The sequence below is a fragment of the Mobula hypostoma genome, chromosome 7 (genome assembly GCF_963921235.1).
Source record: "Mobula hypostoma chromosome 7, sMobHyp1.1, whole genome shotgun sequence".
In the NCBI taxonomy this organism is placed as follows: Eukaryota; Metazoa; Chordata; class Chondrichthyes; order Myliobatiformes; family Myliobatidae; genus Mobula; species Mobula hypostoma.
In genome coordinates this window covers 33,372,807-33,389,651 of record NC_086103.1, presented here as the reverse complement: position 1 = coordinate 33,389,651, position 16,845 = coordinate 33,372,807, and the positions used below count along the sequence as shown (strand labels likewise).

The following is a 16,845-nucleotide window of genomic DNA, read 5'->3' as shown; positions in this document are numbered from 1 at the left end:
GCTGAGAGACTGATGGTAGGTGGAAAGGAATGAATACCATTATACAACTCCCTCTTTTTCTTTGCAACAAAAAATGATGAACTTCCTAATGATATATCATTTAAAATAGATGTTCTTAAAGTTTTTCTACAATGATCCAAAAGCAACTTTCAAAATTTTCATTAATAGTAATAATTCCATTGCAGATTAAATTTAATACATCAGAACCCCATCTAAATGAAAACCCATAAATGTTGTAGGCACGGAAGGCTAAAGTGGATAATGCTAGACTGTGAAAATAAAAAAAACAGATTGTAGATCAAGAAAATACTAGTATCAATACACCTGTATACGGCAACAAGCTGATCACACACTATTCTGCAGCATCCCCATCCCTAACCCTTTCATTTCACAGTCAGCCCTGGCCATAACCTGGTCTATCAATCAATTCCCTCATCTCCTAATCTCTATCCACAAATATTCTCCCCATCTCTCTTTCTTACTTCAACCCCTGCTCTCCCAGTCCCTCACAATCTTTCTTCACACTTTAGCCATTCACTCTTTACTGAGCTGAGGCACTCCCTGATTACCACTCTCCCTTAGTCCCTAGTCCCAGCACTATAGCATCCAAGCTCCCTGGTCTACTGTGAACTCCATTCTATCTCCCTTACAAGTTTCCCCAGAAAAGTTTCTTGAAGCTCTGACCGGGATAAAATTTTTCAATTAGTTAGTACTTCTTCTATATGTGTTAAACATACTTTAATACAATTTAAAGTAGTACACGGAGCTCATATGTCCAAAGATAAACTAGCTCGTTTTTATTCCCATATAAACCCTACTTGCGATAGATGTCACTCTGAAGTGGCTTCTAATTAACTCATATGTTTTGGTCCTGTCCACTTTTGGAAAAATATTGGAAAGACATTTTTGATATTATTTCAACAGTTCTATGCTTTGATTTAAAACCCCATCCTATTATGGCAATCTTTGGATTGCCAATGGTAGAACATAGATCTTTGGCTTCTTCAGCCTGTCGAATGATAGCTTTTGTTACTTTAATGGCGAGAAGATCTATTTTGTTGAACTGGAAGGAAACTAATCCTCCAACTACATTCCAATGGTTTTCTCAAACCATATTAGGTTTAAATTTGGAAAAAATTAGAAGTGATATTTTTGACCCTTCAGTTAAATTTGAAGAAACTTGGAAACCTTTTATGCAACATTTTCATATGATGTAATCTGACCTTTCCGAATCTCTTTTCTAAACTTATATCATATGAGGAGAGGAGCGGAGTTAATGACATTGTTGAACATGTCCAATATAAGCTGTTGGTCTAGCCCTGTTTTGTTTTTTTTTCTTGGGGTATTTTTTTCTTTTGTGCTTTTTTTTGTTTATATATATATTTTCTTTTTATTTCTTTTTTTTTAATGTTTAATCTCATTATGAGTTTGGAAGTCTTTTATATCTGTGTTACTTAAAATTCATTTTATATATGTTGATAAACATTTCCAATCTCTGTGTACCAACTTTGTTATTGAGTTTGTAATTTTGAAAAATTAATAAAAAGATTTAAAAAGAAAGAAAGAAGCTCTGACTTTCCATTTAATGCCAAATGCTTTTGGAAGTGCATATTCATTCAATGCATTGCAAATAGCATAGGATATGATGTTCAAGCTGGGGTCAGCCAATGAAGCAAGTGGTGCCTACAGAATGAATCCATCCCCATTCATTAGTACAGCATATAACCCACTGAAGGGTGATTGTGACCTTCACAATCATGGTTGTGTAAAGAGCTACTGATTTTTAAGCATTCACATCCAAAAACACTAATTATAAAGCTCTGGGACATCTTTTAGTCTGACATCCTCTTTCAAGATACTACCTTTGCTTCTGCTCTTATCTTCTCATTGTTCGCTTTTGCTGCTTTCTCTGCAATCTTTTTTTGCCGCTGTGGTCCTCTTCCAAAAAAGATGTAGTTTACCAGTGCATACTCCAGAAGGGCCAAAAACACAAACACAAAGCAGCACATCAGGTACATATCAATAGCTTTAACATAGGGGATCTTTGGAAGAGTCTCCCGGAGATGGGTATTGATTGTAGTCATAGTAAGTACCGTGGTAATACCTGGAAAGTATTATGTAATAAACCTGAATGCGTGATTATCAACATTTATAACTTGCATTTTCCTATCAGATAGTACTGTATATAATACTGAACTAATTAGATCATTGAAGTAGTCTTATAAAGTAGATTTAAGATATTATAAACAATATGTTTGAAGAGACTGAAAATAGTTCAGTAATGTGCAAATAATTCAGTAACAAGAAATAATTTCCACTGGCATTAACTCCATGATGAACTTTACTATAAATTTAAATATAATTTTTCAATTGCTGTTAATGAACCAAAGAACTCACTATGTCTTGTATCTTTTATGCATTTCACATGGATATTATTGTAATTGACTGGTAAATCACACTGTACATATTTCAATGGAAATAGAACTGGGTTTATAAAATATATACATCATATGCATAATTGCTGGAACAGTGCAAAAAAGCACCAAGCACAAATTTTTCCAGAAAGAATATTGAAAATTGTCAGCAAATAATTTCAATTAGACTACTGTTGTATTCTGCATCTTAAGAGCCTGGAATTATTCCTGGTAAAGAAACTTAAACCATAAACTTCAAACACTGCACAAGAACTGCCCAATTTCCCAATTGATTATTTTCAGCATTCTGTACTTCTCTGCAAAATACTACCACCTGTTAATAAAAAGTCCCTCAACAACTAAATCATATGATCCAAAATCTAACTTGCCCATTTTCTTCAAATATATGAATAAGTAATTAAAGAAATAATCTGCATAAGCTCTTTTCTTCTTGTACTGAGTAAATTGATCTGAGGCTGTCATGAAACAGGTACAGTAGCAATCTTGAACAAAGCAATACAAGATGACCTTGGATGGGGACAAGTGTTTGGAATAACTACCCCTAACCCCTTAGAATCAAGGAAGAACACCAGAGCTGTTCGTGGGCCTCCCCTAAAAATTCAACCTTTTCGGCCCTGAAAGACCTCCAGAGAATTCATGCCTGTTGAGTCTCTAAAATCATTAGAGTAGATTAGGTTAATTAGCTTGAAGGAATTTCATGACGTGCTGGTAGATTGGCTCCATTGGGAGGTGCAAATCTTATTAAAATTTTCCTTCTGTTCTCAGTCCTTGAGAGGATTCTGCTTCATTTTAAGAAAGCCAAATATCTGCTGGCGAACAATTATATTTCTTGTCTATTTTTTTCCCAAAATTACATAGAAATAATTGTCCACCCAACAATGACTAAAATGTTATATTGGTCTTTGGTAGTAGGGTTTGCTCTTAAATCATTATGCAGATTTGGAATCTAATGTTAGCCAAAGGCACAGAAAAAAAACCCCAGGAGGCACAGAAATATGGAAGTGTGATTAGTTGACATTTTTGTGCAAGCTTTAGAGTAGTTTGATCAGCAACCTTAGCTTGAAATATCTTTTTTTTTATTTTGCTGCTTGGGTCAAGCAGATGCTATGATAGTTAGTAATAAAGGGAAGACAGGAACTGTGCTATAACAGAGAATTAGGATTATATTTATTGATAGCAAATTGATATAGCAATTCTATATATTGGTATCCAACTCTTCCCAGTTTACAACTCAATTTGCAAATGTGTAGCATTTAGCACGCTGCAGCAAATCTTGAGAACCACTCTCCTGAATACTGGAATAATCTTCCAACCAGTCCAGTTTTCACATGTTTGATCTCTCAAGGGAATCAATCCACGTAACTAAGGTCAAAGAATTTGTAATAACAGAGTTTATAAACATTATATTCTTTGTAAAAATAACACCATGATCCATTGGCTGGATAATGGTTGTTATTGTCAGCAGCAAGTACACAACCTTGACAATTGAATGAAGTGCAGAATGCCCAGAAATATTATCAAGAACTAATAAAATCTTGAATGGTAAATACTTGGAAGCACAGTATCTTTCCAATCGGAGAATAAAATGGTTCATAAACCATAAGACCATATAATAAAGGAGCAAAATTAGGCCATTTTGGCCCATTGAGTATACTCCTCCATTTCATCATGGCTGATCCAATTTTCCTCTCAATCTCATTCTCCTGCCTTCTCCCTGTATCCCTTCATGCCCTATCCAATCAAGAATCTAACAACCTCTGCCTGAAATATTCATAAAGATGCCTATGGCAAAGAATTCCACAGATTCACTACTTTCTGGCTAAAGAAATTCCTCTGCATCTCTAAAAGCCTCTATGTCCTCTGGTCTTAGACTCTCCCATCATAGGAAATGTCCTCTCCATATCCACTGTTTCACCATCTGATAGGTTCCAATTAGGTCACCCTTCATTTCATCTGAATTCTAGTTGATACAGGCCCAGAGCAATCAAATGATAAACCGTTCAATCCTGAACCTCCTTTGAAACCTCTCCAGTTTCAGCACATCCTTTATAAGATAAGGGGCCCAAAGCTGCTCACAATACTCCAAGTGAGGCCTCACCCGTGCTTTAGAGCTTTACAAAGTCTCAATATTACATCCTTCCTTTTATACTCTAGTCCTCTTGACATTAATGCTAATATCACATTTGACTTCCCCACCACAGACGCAACCTGCAAATTAACATTTAGGGAATCCTGCACAAGGACTCCAATGTCCCTTTGTACATTAGTTTGTTTTGTATTTTCTCTCCATTTATAAAATAGTCAACCCTTTAATTTCTTGTACCAAAGTGCACGACCATTCACTTCTTGACAGTGAATTTCATCTGCCATTTCTTTGACCATTTTCCTAATCTATCCAAGTCCTTTTGTAGCCTCTCTGCTTCCTCAAAACTACCTTTCCCTCCAGCTATCTTTATATCATCCACAAACTTGGCCATAAAGCCACCAATTCCGTCAACCAAATCATTGGCATAGGACGTAAAAAGAAGCAGACCCAAAACAGACCCCTGTGGAACACCACTAGTCACCAGCAGCCAATCTGAAAAGGCTCGCTTTATTCCCACTCTTTGTATCCTGCCAATCATTCAGTGTTTTATCCAACCTAGAATCTTTCCTGTAACACCATTAGCTTGTAGTTAGTGAAGCAGCCTCAAATGTGGCACCTTGTCAAAGGCCTTCTGAAAATCCAAGTACACAACATCAACCTCTTCTTCATTGTCTATCCTGCTTGTTATTTCTTCAAAAAATTGCAACAGATTTGTCAAGCAAGATTTTCCCTTGAGGAAACCATGCTGACTATGGTCTATTTTATCATGTGCCTCCAAATACCCTGAGAGCTCTCCTTTAATAATCGACTGCAACATCTTTCCAACCACTGAGGCCAGACTAACTGGCCTATAGTTTCCTTTCTTCTGCCTCTCTCCCTTCTTGAAGAGTGGAGTGATTTTTGTAATTTACCAGTCTTTTGGAATCATTCCAGAATCTAGTGATCTAGCGGTCCAATATCCATTCTTGCCTCTCTTTTATACTTTATGTACCTGAAGACAGTTATGGTATCCTCTTTAATATTATTGGCTAGCTTGCTTTCGTATCCAGTCTTTACCTTCTAAATGACTTTTTTAGTTGCCTTCTGTTGGTATTTAAAAGATTCCTAATCCTCTGACTTCCTACTATATTTTGCTCTATTATATGCCCTCTTTGGCTTTTATGTTGGCTTTGATTTCTCTTGGGATGTATATATCCTGAGCCTTCCAAATTGCTTCCAGAAATTCCAGGCATTCCTGCTGTGCCGTCATCCCTGCCAGTGTTCTATTCCAATCAATTCTGGCCAGCTCCTGTCTCATGCATCTGTAATTCCCTTTACTCTTCTGTAATACTGATACATCTGACTTTAGCTTCTTCTTCTCAAAATTAGGGATGTTCGTTCATATTATGATCACTTTGCCGAGAGTTATTTTACCTTCACCTCTCTAATCAATTCCAGTTCATTGCACAACACCCAATCCAGAATAGCTGATCCCCTAGTGGGCTCAACCATGAGCTGCTCCAAAAAGTCATCTCGTCAGCATTCTAGAAAATCCCCCTCCTGTAATACAGCACCAACCTGATTTTCCCGATCCATTTTCATAATGAAATCCCCCATGACTATTGTAACATTGCCCTTTTGGCATGCATTTTCTATCTCCCGTTGTAATTTATAGATCATATCCTTACTACTCTTTGAGGGTCTGTACACAACTCCCATCAAGGTCTCTTTATCCTTGCAATTTCTTAGCTCGCCCTTCAGACTGTCCAATGTGTATCCTTGGACATTATGCTCCCAGCTATAATCTTCCTTAAGCCATGATATCTATATCATCTGCAAATGTGCTATAAGTTCATCTACCTGATTCCGTATCCTGTGTGCATTCAAATATAACACCTTCAATCCTGTTTTCACCCTTTTTGATTTGTCCACCTTTTACATTGCAATTTATCCTGTTGCCTACAGTTTTGCCCGATCAACAGCCTCTCCTCACTATGCATTGCCTCTGTTGGCCACAGGAGTACCCTGCACCTGCTTTTTAACCTTTTTCTCCTTCCTGACTGTCATCCAGTTGCTTGAGTACTGCATCTTAGGTGTAAATGCCTCTCTATATGTCCTATCTATCACCTCTTCAACCTCCTGAATGATCCAGAGCTCATCCAGTTCCAGCTCCAACTTTGTTGGACTTCCAGGTGACTTCTAAATTCCTTTTTGAGCCTAAGGTTTCTTGGGTAGATAAACAAGTAAAGGCTTAAATTTGTAATCCCGTGGAATATTTCCACCAAGCAACCTCTCTGCTTAATGTCATAAACTAGCAAAAGTCTTTTCTTCTTGAAGTATGTACGTTCAAACATGCTTTCCAATATAACTCAGTCTCATCCATAATATACACTTGTTCAGCACAATAATTTTCCCCCTAATTATCTGAGCTAAAGTATCAGGAAATGCATTTGTTCCAGCATGGTCAGCAATTACTCTTGCAAACCATCCTCTACTTGTATCAAATTCTTCACGCCTGCTTTTTCATCAATTCTTTGAATGTGCTGTATGCTTTTTGTTGAATAAGCATCCAGCCAGCAGGTATTTGGTATTGATTTTGATTTTTATGCCTGATCACCTACAGTTTTTTTTAAATTAATGCCAATCCTGCATTTGGGAGTTATTACAATGGTAAAATACTGTGAGAAGTAGACTGTACAGTATAGTGTTTGTAACAAATCACAAACACTGCTATCCAATACAGAGCTTGAAAGATGACTAGCATTTACGCAGGCGGCTCAAGACATGTTGGCAGTGAGTGTTTTCATTCATCCAAAATTTGAAGAAAACTAGTTCTGCTATTACGAGGAACTAAAATATGTACATATGCTAGACCTTTAGATTTACGGGAATTTGTTCATATGTATGTGTGTCCATAAGTCAGATGTTCATAATCGAGGGACAACCAGTATATTCAGTGATCGGAATCTATTTTGTTTGTGGTTTATCTTGGTGGTATGAAATATGTACAAGTTAAAATGGGAGATTAAAAATGCATGCCAAAAGGGCAATGTTCCAATTGTCATGGGGGAATTCAATATGCAGGTAGATTGGGAAAATCAGGTTGTGCTGGATTCCAAGAGGGGGAATTTCTAGAAGGACGTAGACAGATTAGGAGAATAGGCAAAGAAGTGGCAGATGGAATACAGTGTTGGGAAGTGGATGGTCATGCACTTTGGTAGAAGAAATTAAAGGCTTGACTATTTCCTAAATGCAGAGGAAATACAATACAACTGAGGCACAAAGGGACTTGGGAGTGCCTGTGCAGGATTCTCAAAAGATCAATCTGCAGATTGAGTCCGTGGTGAGGAAGGTAAATGTGATGTTAGCATTCATTTCAAACAGACTAGAATATGATAGCAAGGATAAAGCACTAATGAGGCCTCACTTGGAATATTGAGAGCAGTTTTGGGCCCATTATCTTTCAAAGGGTGTGCTGGAGAGGGTTCAAAGGAGGTTCACGAAAATGATTGCAGGTTTGAACACCTTGTCATATGAACAACGTTTGATGGTTCTGGGCCTGTATTCACTAACATTTTAGAAATTCACTCCTTTTAGAATGGAGATGAGGAGGAATTTCTTTAGCCAGAGAGTCCTGAATCTGTGGAATTCGTTGCCACAGGAAGCTGTGGAGGCCATGTCTGTATGTATATTTAAGGCAGAGCTTGATAGATTCTTGATTGGTCAGGGCATGAAGGAATACAAGGAAAAGGCAGAAGATTGGGGCTGAGAGGGAAAATGGATCAGCCAGGATGAAATGGTGAAGGAGGTTCGGTGGGTCAAATGGCCTAATTCTTCTCCTATGTCGTATGGTCTAATAGGGATGTGATTCAAGGAGTCAATGTGCCATGTACAACTGGCAAACTTATAATCTTAACACAAGATGAACTTTGCTCTCCTGTAAGCTCCTTAATATGCATTGTAAACAGGAAAATATTGCAGATATCTCTTGCAGATTTTGAAGAGAGAAGCATAAATAAATAACCATCTGTATATTTCACAGTTGTGAAGAACCTAGTCCTGCTCAATCTTATTAGTTACAGCTGCCTACATAACATATTTCAGAAAGGATAATAGTGGATGTAGATGTATTCTGATACTCATCACTACATTCTTTCTCTCTCACTCTTAACCATTGTCTTGCAGCTACTCCTTTTCCCTAGCATACTACACATCTGGAAGAAAAAAGGTTTTGTTACAATTTGTATACACAAAATAATTTCTTCAATAACACCACTTTCTGTAAACTTAATAAACTGTAAGAACATCTTTAAGCAGAAATCTGTAACTTATTTCAAGCAACTTTCTATTCTAATGAGCTAGCAGTAAATCCACTTGTAATTTATAATTTCTTTATTCAGAAGAGGGAGTTGACTTTCTTAGTGCTATCTGGCAAATATATGCTGCAACATTTTAAGCTGTGTCTTCAGCTAGCTAAGCCAAAATAGCTTCTTTTTCTAAGGGCCGGTTAAACACCAGTGGCACCAAAACAGCTTTGCACATTGATAGATACTGCAGTCTGCTAAGTATTCAAGAGTCCTGTTCATGAGTAATACATTTCTAGCACTCTACTTAATGTTGTGACAAGAGCAACTTGTAATACTAAACAGGACACCAATCTTTTGTCTAAATACTCTAAAAAGAGTTAACCTGCAGTGTATAAGGATAGTTGTCAAATCAGTTAAGATATAGGACTAATAATCAAGAAGCACAGACAATCTAATTACAGTGGCACGCAGAAGTTTGAGCACCTGTGGTCAAAATTTGTTACTGTGATGGTTAAGGAAGTAAAAGATGAACTGATTTCTAAAAGGCATAAGGTTAAAGATGACACATTTCTTTAATATTTTAAGCAAGAAAACTTTTTTATTTAATGTAATGTTGAAATTGTACAAGGCATTGATAAGCCCAAATTTGGAGTATTGTGTATAGTTCTGGTCACCGAATTATAGGAAAGATGTCAACAAAATTGAGAGAGTACAGAGAAGATTTACTAGAATGTTACCTAGGTTTCATCTCCTAAGTTACAGAGAAAGGTTGAACAAGTTGGGTCTTTATTCTTTGGAGCATAGAAGGTTGAGGGGGGACTTGATAGAGGTATTTAAAATTATGGGGGGGATAGATAGAGTTGACGTGTATAGGCTTTTTCCATTGAAAGTGGGGGGAAATTCAAGCAAAAGCACATGAGTTGAGAGTTAAAGGGCAAAAGCTTAGGGGTAACATGAGGGGGAACTTCTTTACTCAGAGAGTGGTAACTGTGTGGAACGAGCTTCCAGCAGAAGTGGTTGAGGCAGGTTCGATGTTGTCATTTAAAGTTAAATTGGATAACAGGAAAGGAATGGAGGGTTATGGGCTGAGTGATGGTCGGTGGGACTAGGTGAGAGTAAGAGTTCGGCACGGACTAGAAGGGCTGAGATGGCCCGTTTTCGCGCTGTAATTACCCTCTTTGGTAAGTATCACAGCTTGTAAACGCTTTTTGTAGCCAGCTAAGAGTCTTCCAATTCTTGTTTGGGGATTTTCGCCCATTCTTCTTTGCAAACGGCTTCTAGTTCTGTGAGATTCTTGAGCCGTCTTGCATGCACTGCTCTTTTGAGGTCCAGCCACAGATTCTCGATGATGCTTAGGTTGGGGGACTGTGAGGGCCATGGAAAAACCTTCAGCTTGCACCTCTTGAGGTAGTCCATTGTGGATTTTGAGGTGTGTTTAGGTTCATTATCCTGTTGTAGAAGCTATTCTCTTTTCATCTTCGGCTGTTTTACAGACCATGTGATGTTTGCTTCTAGAATTTGCTGGTATTTATCTGAATTCATTCTTCCCTCAACCAGTAAATGTTCCCTGTGCCACTGGCTGCAACACAAGCCCAGAGCATGATCGATCCACCCCCCGTGCTTAACAGTTGGAGAGAGGCTCTTTTCCTGAAATTTTGCACCCTTTTTCCTCCAAACATACCTTTGCTCATTGCGGCCAAAAAGTTCTATTTTAACTTCATCAGTCCACAGGACTTGTTTCCAAGATGCATCAGGCTTGCTTAGATGTTCCTTTGAAATTTTTGAAAAGAAGTTTTTGGCCTCAAGAGGCGCAAGCTGAAGGTTTTGCCATGGCCCTCACAGTCCCCTGACCTAAACATCATCGAGAATCTGTGGATAGACCTCAAAAGAGCAGTGCATGCAAGATGGCTCAAGAATCTCACAGAACTAGAAGCCTTATGTAAGGAAGAATGTGTGAAAATCTCCCAAACAAGAATTGAAAGACTCTCAGCTGGCTACAAAAAGCGTTTACAAGCTGTGATACTTACCAAAGAGGGTGTTACTAAGTATTGCCATGCAGGGTGCCCAAACCTTTGCCTTGGGCCCTTTTCCTGTTTTATTATTTTGAAACTATAAAAGATGGAAATAAAAAAGTTTTCTTGCTTAAAATATTAAAGAAATGTGTCATCTTTAACTTTATGCCTTTTGGAAATCAGTTCATCTTTTACTCTCTTAGCTATTCACAGTAACAGAAATGTTGACCACTCGTAAAGAGAGCTTTTGGTACATTGGCCTTTATTAATCAAAGTATTGAGCATAAGAGCTGGAATGTTATAATGAGGTTGTATAAGGCATTGGTGAGGTCGAATCTGGAGTATTGTGTTCAGTTTTGGTCACCAAATTACAGAAAGGATATTAATAAGGTTGAAAGAGTGCAGAGAAGGTTTACAAGGATGTTGCCCGGACTTGAGAAACTCAGTTACAGAGAAAGGTTGAATAGGTTAGGACTTTATTCCCTGGAGCGTAGAAGAATGAGGGAAGATTTGATAGAGGTATATAAAATTATGATGGGTATAGATAGAGTGAATGCAAGCAGGCTTTTTCCACTGAGGCAAGGGGAGAAAAAAACCAGAGGACATGGGTTAAGGGTGGGGGGGGGGGGAGAAGTTTAAAGGGAACATTGGGGGGGGCTTCTTCACACAGAGAGTGGTGGGAGTATGGAATGAGCTGCCAGACGAGGTGGTAAAAGCGGGTTCTTTTTTAACATTTAAGAATAAATTGGACAGATACATGGATGGGAGGTGTATGGAGGGATATGGTTCGCGTGCAGGTCAGTGGGACTAGGCAGAAAATGGTTCGGCATAGCCAAGAAGGGCCAAAAGGCCTGTTTCTGTGCTGTAGTTTCTATGGTTCTATGGGTGCCCAATCTTTTGCATGCCACTGTATCGAGGCAAGACTAGTCATCCATGTTTGCCTGCAGCAAAACCTAGACAACATACAGTCTTGGAAAATAAATGGCAAACTACGATCATGCTACACAAAAGTCAATTGCATAACCAGCATAAGTCCTCTGCAGACATATATAGGTCATAATAATTTTCGGAGACTCAACTGGGTCAGTTGCACAAATATTGCAGTTACAACTATGTCATACATCAATCACCCTGTGGTGCAGATTTGCCTCCTACATCCTAAGCCTGAACAAGTATTTACACACACCACATGACAAATTACTTTCCACTTTCCTGGGAACGTACAGTTTTAGCAACACTAGTGAAGCTCAGCACCATGCAGTACAAAGTTCCTGATGAACGTACTATTCTCTATATCTCAAATACTCTCTCCCAGTAACTGTGCTGGATTTGTAACTACAAAATATAGTTATATCCCTAGATTAATACAATAAAACTTTCCAAATGCTGAGATGGACACAGGGGATTGGTACATGGGAGTATGGCCATCTCAGGATAGACCAAGGAAAATAACATTAAACCACGTATCGGCAAATTACAACATTATTAGGTAGGACCTTGGAATGTGTAAATCGGAAGCTGAAGCTGTTGTTGGACAAGTTCCTATCTAAAATGTGGGAGTCATTTAAAGACCAGGACACCCCAGCATGGGCATGTCCATTAAAGAGGAAGGACATAAACGTTAATGTAAAGGACCCTTGGATGATGAGAGAGATTGTAAATTTAGTCAAAAATAAAAAGGAAATGCATGCATGGCTTAGGAAGCTGAAATCAGAGAGGGCCTTTGATGTGGTCCCAGTATGCAAGAAGGACCAACCGAAAGTCTTGAATGATTACCGTCCAGTAGCCTAACCTCATTACATCATGAAGACCCTAGAGAGGCTGGTTCTGGCTCATGTCCAATCACTGGACAGATCAGCCCTCGATCCCCTGCAGTTTGTCTACCAGGAGCACACTGAAGTTGACGATGCTGTCTTCTACCTGCTAAACAGAGCCTACTCCCATTTGGCTTGCAAGTTGAGTCAGTGGCGAGGAAGGCAAATGCCATGTTAGCACTCATTTCAAGAGACCTAGAATACAACAGCAAGAATGTGATGCTGAGGCTTTATAAGGCACTGGTGAGGCCCTACCTTGAGTACTGCAAACAGTTTTGGGCATCTCATCTTGGGAAAGATGTGCTGGTATTGGAGAGGATCCAGAGGAGGTTCACAAGGATGATTCCAGGAATGAAAGGGTTATCATATGAGGAACGTTTGATGGCTCCGGGTCTATACTCACCAGAATTCAGAAGGATAAGAGGGGATCTCATTGGAATCTTTCAAATGTTGAAAGGCCTAGACAGAGTCGATGTGGAAAGGCCATTTTGCATGGTGGGAGAGTCTAGGACAAGAGGGCACAGCCTCAGGATAGAGGAGCGCCCTTTCAAAACAGAGATGCAGAAAAATGTCTTCAGCGAAAGGGTGGTGAATTTGTGGAATTTGTTGCCACATGAGCTGGAGAGGCCAGGTCATTGGGTGTATTTAGGCAGAGACTGACAGGTTCTTGATTGGACATGGCATCAAAGGTTACAGGGAGAAGGCCGAGAACTGGGGTTGAGAAGGAGAAAAAAAAGATCAATCATGATTGAATGGTGAAGCAGACACGATGGGGCAGATGGCCTAATTCTTGTCCTGTGTCTTATGGTCTTATAGCTTAGCAGGGCAGCACAGTAACGATTGTGTTTTGTGATTTCTCAAGTGCCTTCAATGCCATACAGGCCTAAATGCTGGGACGAAAGCTTCATTCAATGTAGGCTGGCTTGTCCATTGCATCCTGGATAATGGACTATTTGTCTTGCAGACCACAGTTTGTCTGGCTTCAGAGCTGTGTGTATTGGCTCCCTTCCTGTTTACCCTGTATATCTCGGACTTTAGATACAACTCTGAGTCATGTCACCTGCAGAAATTCTCTAATGATTCAGCAATAGTCGGGGTATAAAGGGATGATGGGAGACGAATACAGGGCCCTGGTGAAGGACTTCATCGCATAGTGCAAATTGAATCATCTACAGTTCAACATCAGTAAGACAAAGGAGATGGTGATAAACTTTTGGAAGACTAAGCCTGCACTACTCCCCTGTTACTATTGATGGTGAAAACCTACAAGTACCTGGGGATGCATCTGGACAACAGACTTAAGTGGAGCGCCAATGCAGAGGCTGTGTACAAGAAGGACCAGAGTCACCTCTACTTCCTGATGAGACGGAGGTCCTTTGGAGTATGTAGGCCTCTCCTTCACATGTTCTACCAGTGTGTTGTTGCCAGTACAATTTTCTATGCAGTGGTGTGTTTGGGGCAATTGCAACAACATGGGTGATGTGAAAGGCTCAATAAACTGATTAGAAAGGCTGGGTCTGTTAGAGGAGTCAAACTGGACATACCGGAAACTGAGGTAGAACAAAGGACTTTCCGGAAAATCCTGGCAATTCTGGGCAATGTTTCTCAACCTCTACACGACACCTTAGCTAAACAGAGGAGCACTTTTAGTGAAAGACTAAGACAACTGCGCTGCTCCAAAGAGCGCTATATAAGGTCATTCTTACTCTCGGCCATTAGGTTCTAAAATGAGTCAACCTATAGCTGCTCCTGTCAGATTGTTATTAACTTTTGTTTACCAGTACTCTATTTAAGCTCTGTTTAGCTCTGTTAACCAAGTATGCAATACTACCATGACTTCTTATCTGGACAGTGTGAATGTGCACCCATTACTGTATAATATTACAGTAAATCTTGCAGTATCATCTTATCAGTAGGAATTTGTAAATCTTGCAGATCTTATTTTTAAGGTAACTTTTTTTTAGTCTTTCTTACTTGTCTTCTAATACTGATATATCTGTGCACTGGTAATGCTACTGTGACACTGTATTTTCCTTTGGGATCAATAAAGTATCCATCTATTTATGAATATAAAAAAGCTGGAAACAACCCAAGTAATCAAATAGGAGAGCCAAAAGTGGAAAAGTGCAGTGAAAGGCAGGCGGAACACCACCAAAGGCGGTGAGTTCCTTCTCCTTGTGTGGGGATTTTTTCTTGTTTTTTAAACCATAGAAGAGAGATAGGGTCCAATGGAGCAGCCATCATTGGAGTGAAGGCTAGAGTCAGAGTGTGAATTTAGTGGCTTTGATTCAAGAGGCTTCCATGAGAAGAGGCTGAAGCCAAAGAAACAGATACGAAGGGTAGGTTTTTCCTTTCGTTATTGCTGACTTGGACTTGGTTGCCCATCACGCTGTGCAGGAAGGGTGGCAGATATGGCAGTGGAATGCTCCTCATGTGGGAATTCATGGAATTTGATGGTCTCCCTGATGACTACAGAGGCCTGATGACTGAAAGGCCTAAACAGAGTGGATATGCACAGAATGCTTCCTATAGTGGGAAGTCTACAACCAGAGGGCATGACCTTTGACTAGAGGGACATTTATTTAAAAGAGAGATGAGGAAGAATTTCATTAGCCAGAGAGTGGGGGATCTGTGTGATTCATTAATACAGACAACTGAGGAGGCCAAGTCATTGGGTATATTTAAGGCAGAGGTTGATCAGTTTTGATTAGTCAGAATGTTCACGGTTATTGGAAGAAGACAGGAGAATGGGGTTAAGAAGGATATATAAATCAGCCATGATGGAATAGAAAAACAGACTTGATGGGCCAAATGGCCCAATTCTGTCTCTCTGTCTTGTAGTCTACCCTTACTGGCACGTGACACAAATTGGAATCCAGAGATTATTACCCTTCATGTCCTGCTTTTCAGCTTCCCACCTGACTCCCGATATTCTCTTTTGAGGACCTCAGCCCTTTTCCTACCTACTGTATGTTGTTGGTAGTAATATATACCTCTCCCTGTTAAGAATGCTGTGGACTGTGTTGGAGACAATTCTAACCCTAGACTTGGGAGGCAGAATACTATCCATGAGTCTCTTTCACATCCACAAAATCTCCTATATGTTCCCTATATGTGTAGAAGATGATGAGGGGCATTCATCGTGTGGATAGTCAGAAGCTTTTTCCCCAGGGCTGAAACGGTTGCCACAAGAGGACACAGGTTTAAGGTGCTGGGGAGTAGGTACAGAGGAGATGTTAGGGGTAAGTTTTTTTAGTCAGAGAGTGGTGAGTGCGTGGAATGGGCTGCCAGCAATGGTGGTGGAGGCGGATACGATAGGGTCTTATAAGAGACTTTTGGATAGGTACATGGAGCTTAGAAAAATAGAGGGCTATGTGTAAGCCCAGTAATTTCTAAGGTAGGGACATCTTCTGCACAACTTTGTGGGCCGAAAGGCCTGTATTGTGCTGTAGGTTTTCTATGTTTCTGTGTTTCCCCTTACTATTAAAATCCCTGTCACCACTGCACTCCTCTCTTCTCCCCTTTTTCCTGAGCCATGGAGCCAGACTCAGTGCCATAATGACCTGGTCGCTGGGGCTTGCACCCTTAATTCTATCTGAAGTGGTATGCCTGTTATGGAGAGGAACAGCCACAGGGTTACTTTGCACTATCCTTCTATTTCTTTACTCTCTCCTGACAGTCACCCAGCTACTACAATATAGGAAGGATGTGGAAGCATTGGAAAGGGTACGGAGGAGATTTACCAGGATGCTGCCTGGTTTAGAGCGTATGCATTATGATCAGAGATTAAGGGAGCTAGGGCTTTACTCCTTGGAGAGAAGGAGGATGAGAGGAGACATGAAAGAGGTGTACAAGATAATAAGAGGAATAGACAGAGTGGATAGCCAGCGCCTCTTCCCCAGGGCACCACTGCTCAATACAAGAGGACATGGCTTTAAGGTAAGGGATGGGAAGTTCAAGGGGGATATTAGAGGAAGGTTTTTTACTCAGAGAGTGGTTGGTGCGTGGAATACACTGCCTGAATCAGTGGTGGAGGCAGATACACTCGTGAAATTTAAGAGACTACTAGACAGGTATATGGAGGAATTCAAGGTGGGGGGGGGTTATGTGGGAGGCAGGGTTTAAGGGTCGGCATAACATTGTGGGACGAGGGGCCTGTACTGTGCTGTATTGTGCTGTGTTCTATGTTTTATGTACTACCTGCCTTCTGCA

At 39.9% G+C, this 16,845-nt stretch overlaps 1 protein-coding gene across 3 annotated transcripts in view; it reads right to left on the bottom strand.

Annotated features, from left to right (window-relative positions):
* Positions 1-16,845, bottom strand: part of LOC134349224 (gamma-aminobutyric acid receptor subunit beta-2) — a 221,293-nt gene that overhangs the window by 18,471 nt on the left and 185,977 nt on the right. For all 3 annotated transcript variants that reach the window (XM_063053228.1, XM_063053229.1, XM_063053230.1), the window contains one exon: positions 1,863-2,104. In XM_063053228.1, the coding sequence (XP_062909298.1) occupies positions 1,863-2,104 (242 nt within the window). The remainder of the gene's footprint in view (positions 1-1,862; positions 2,105-16,845) is intronic.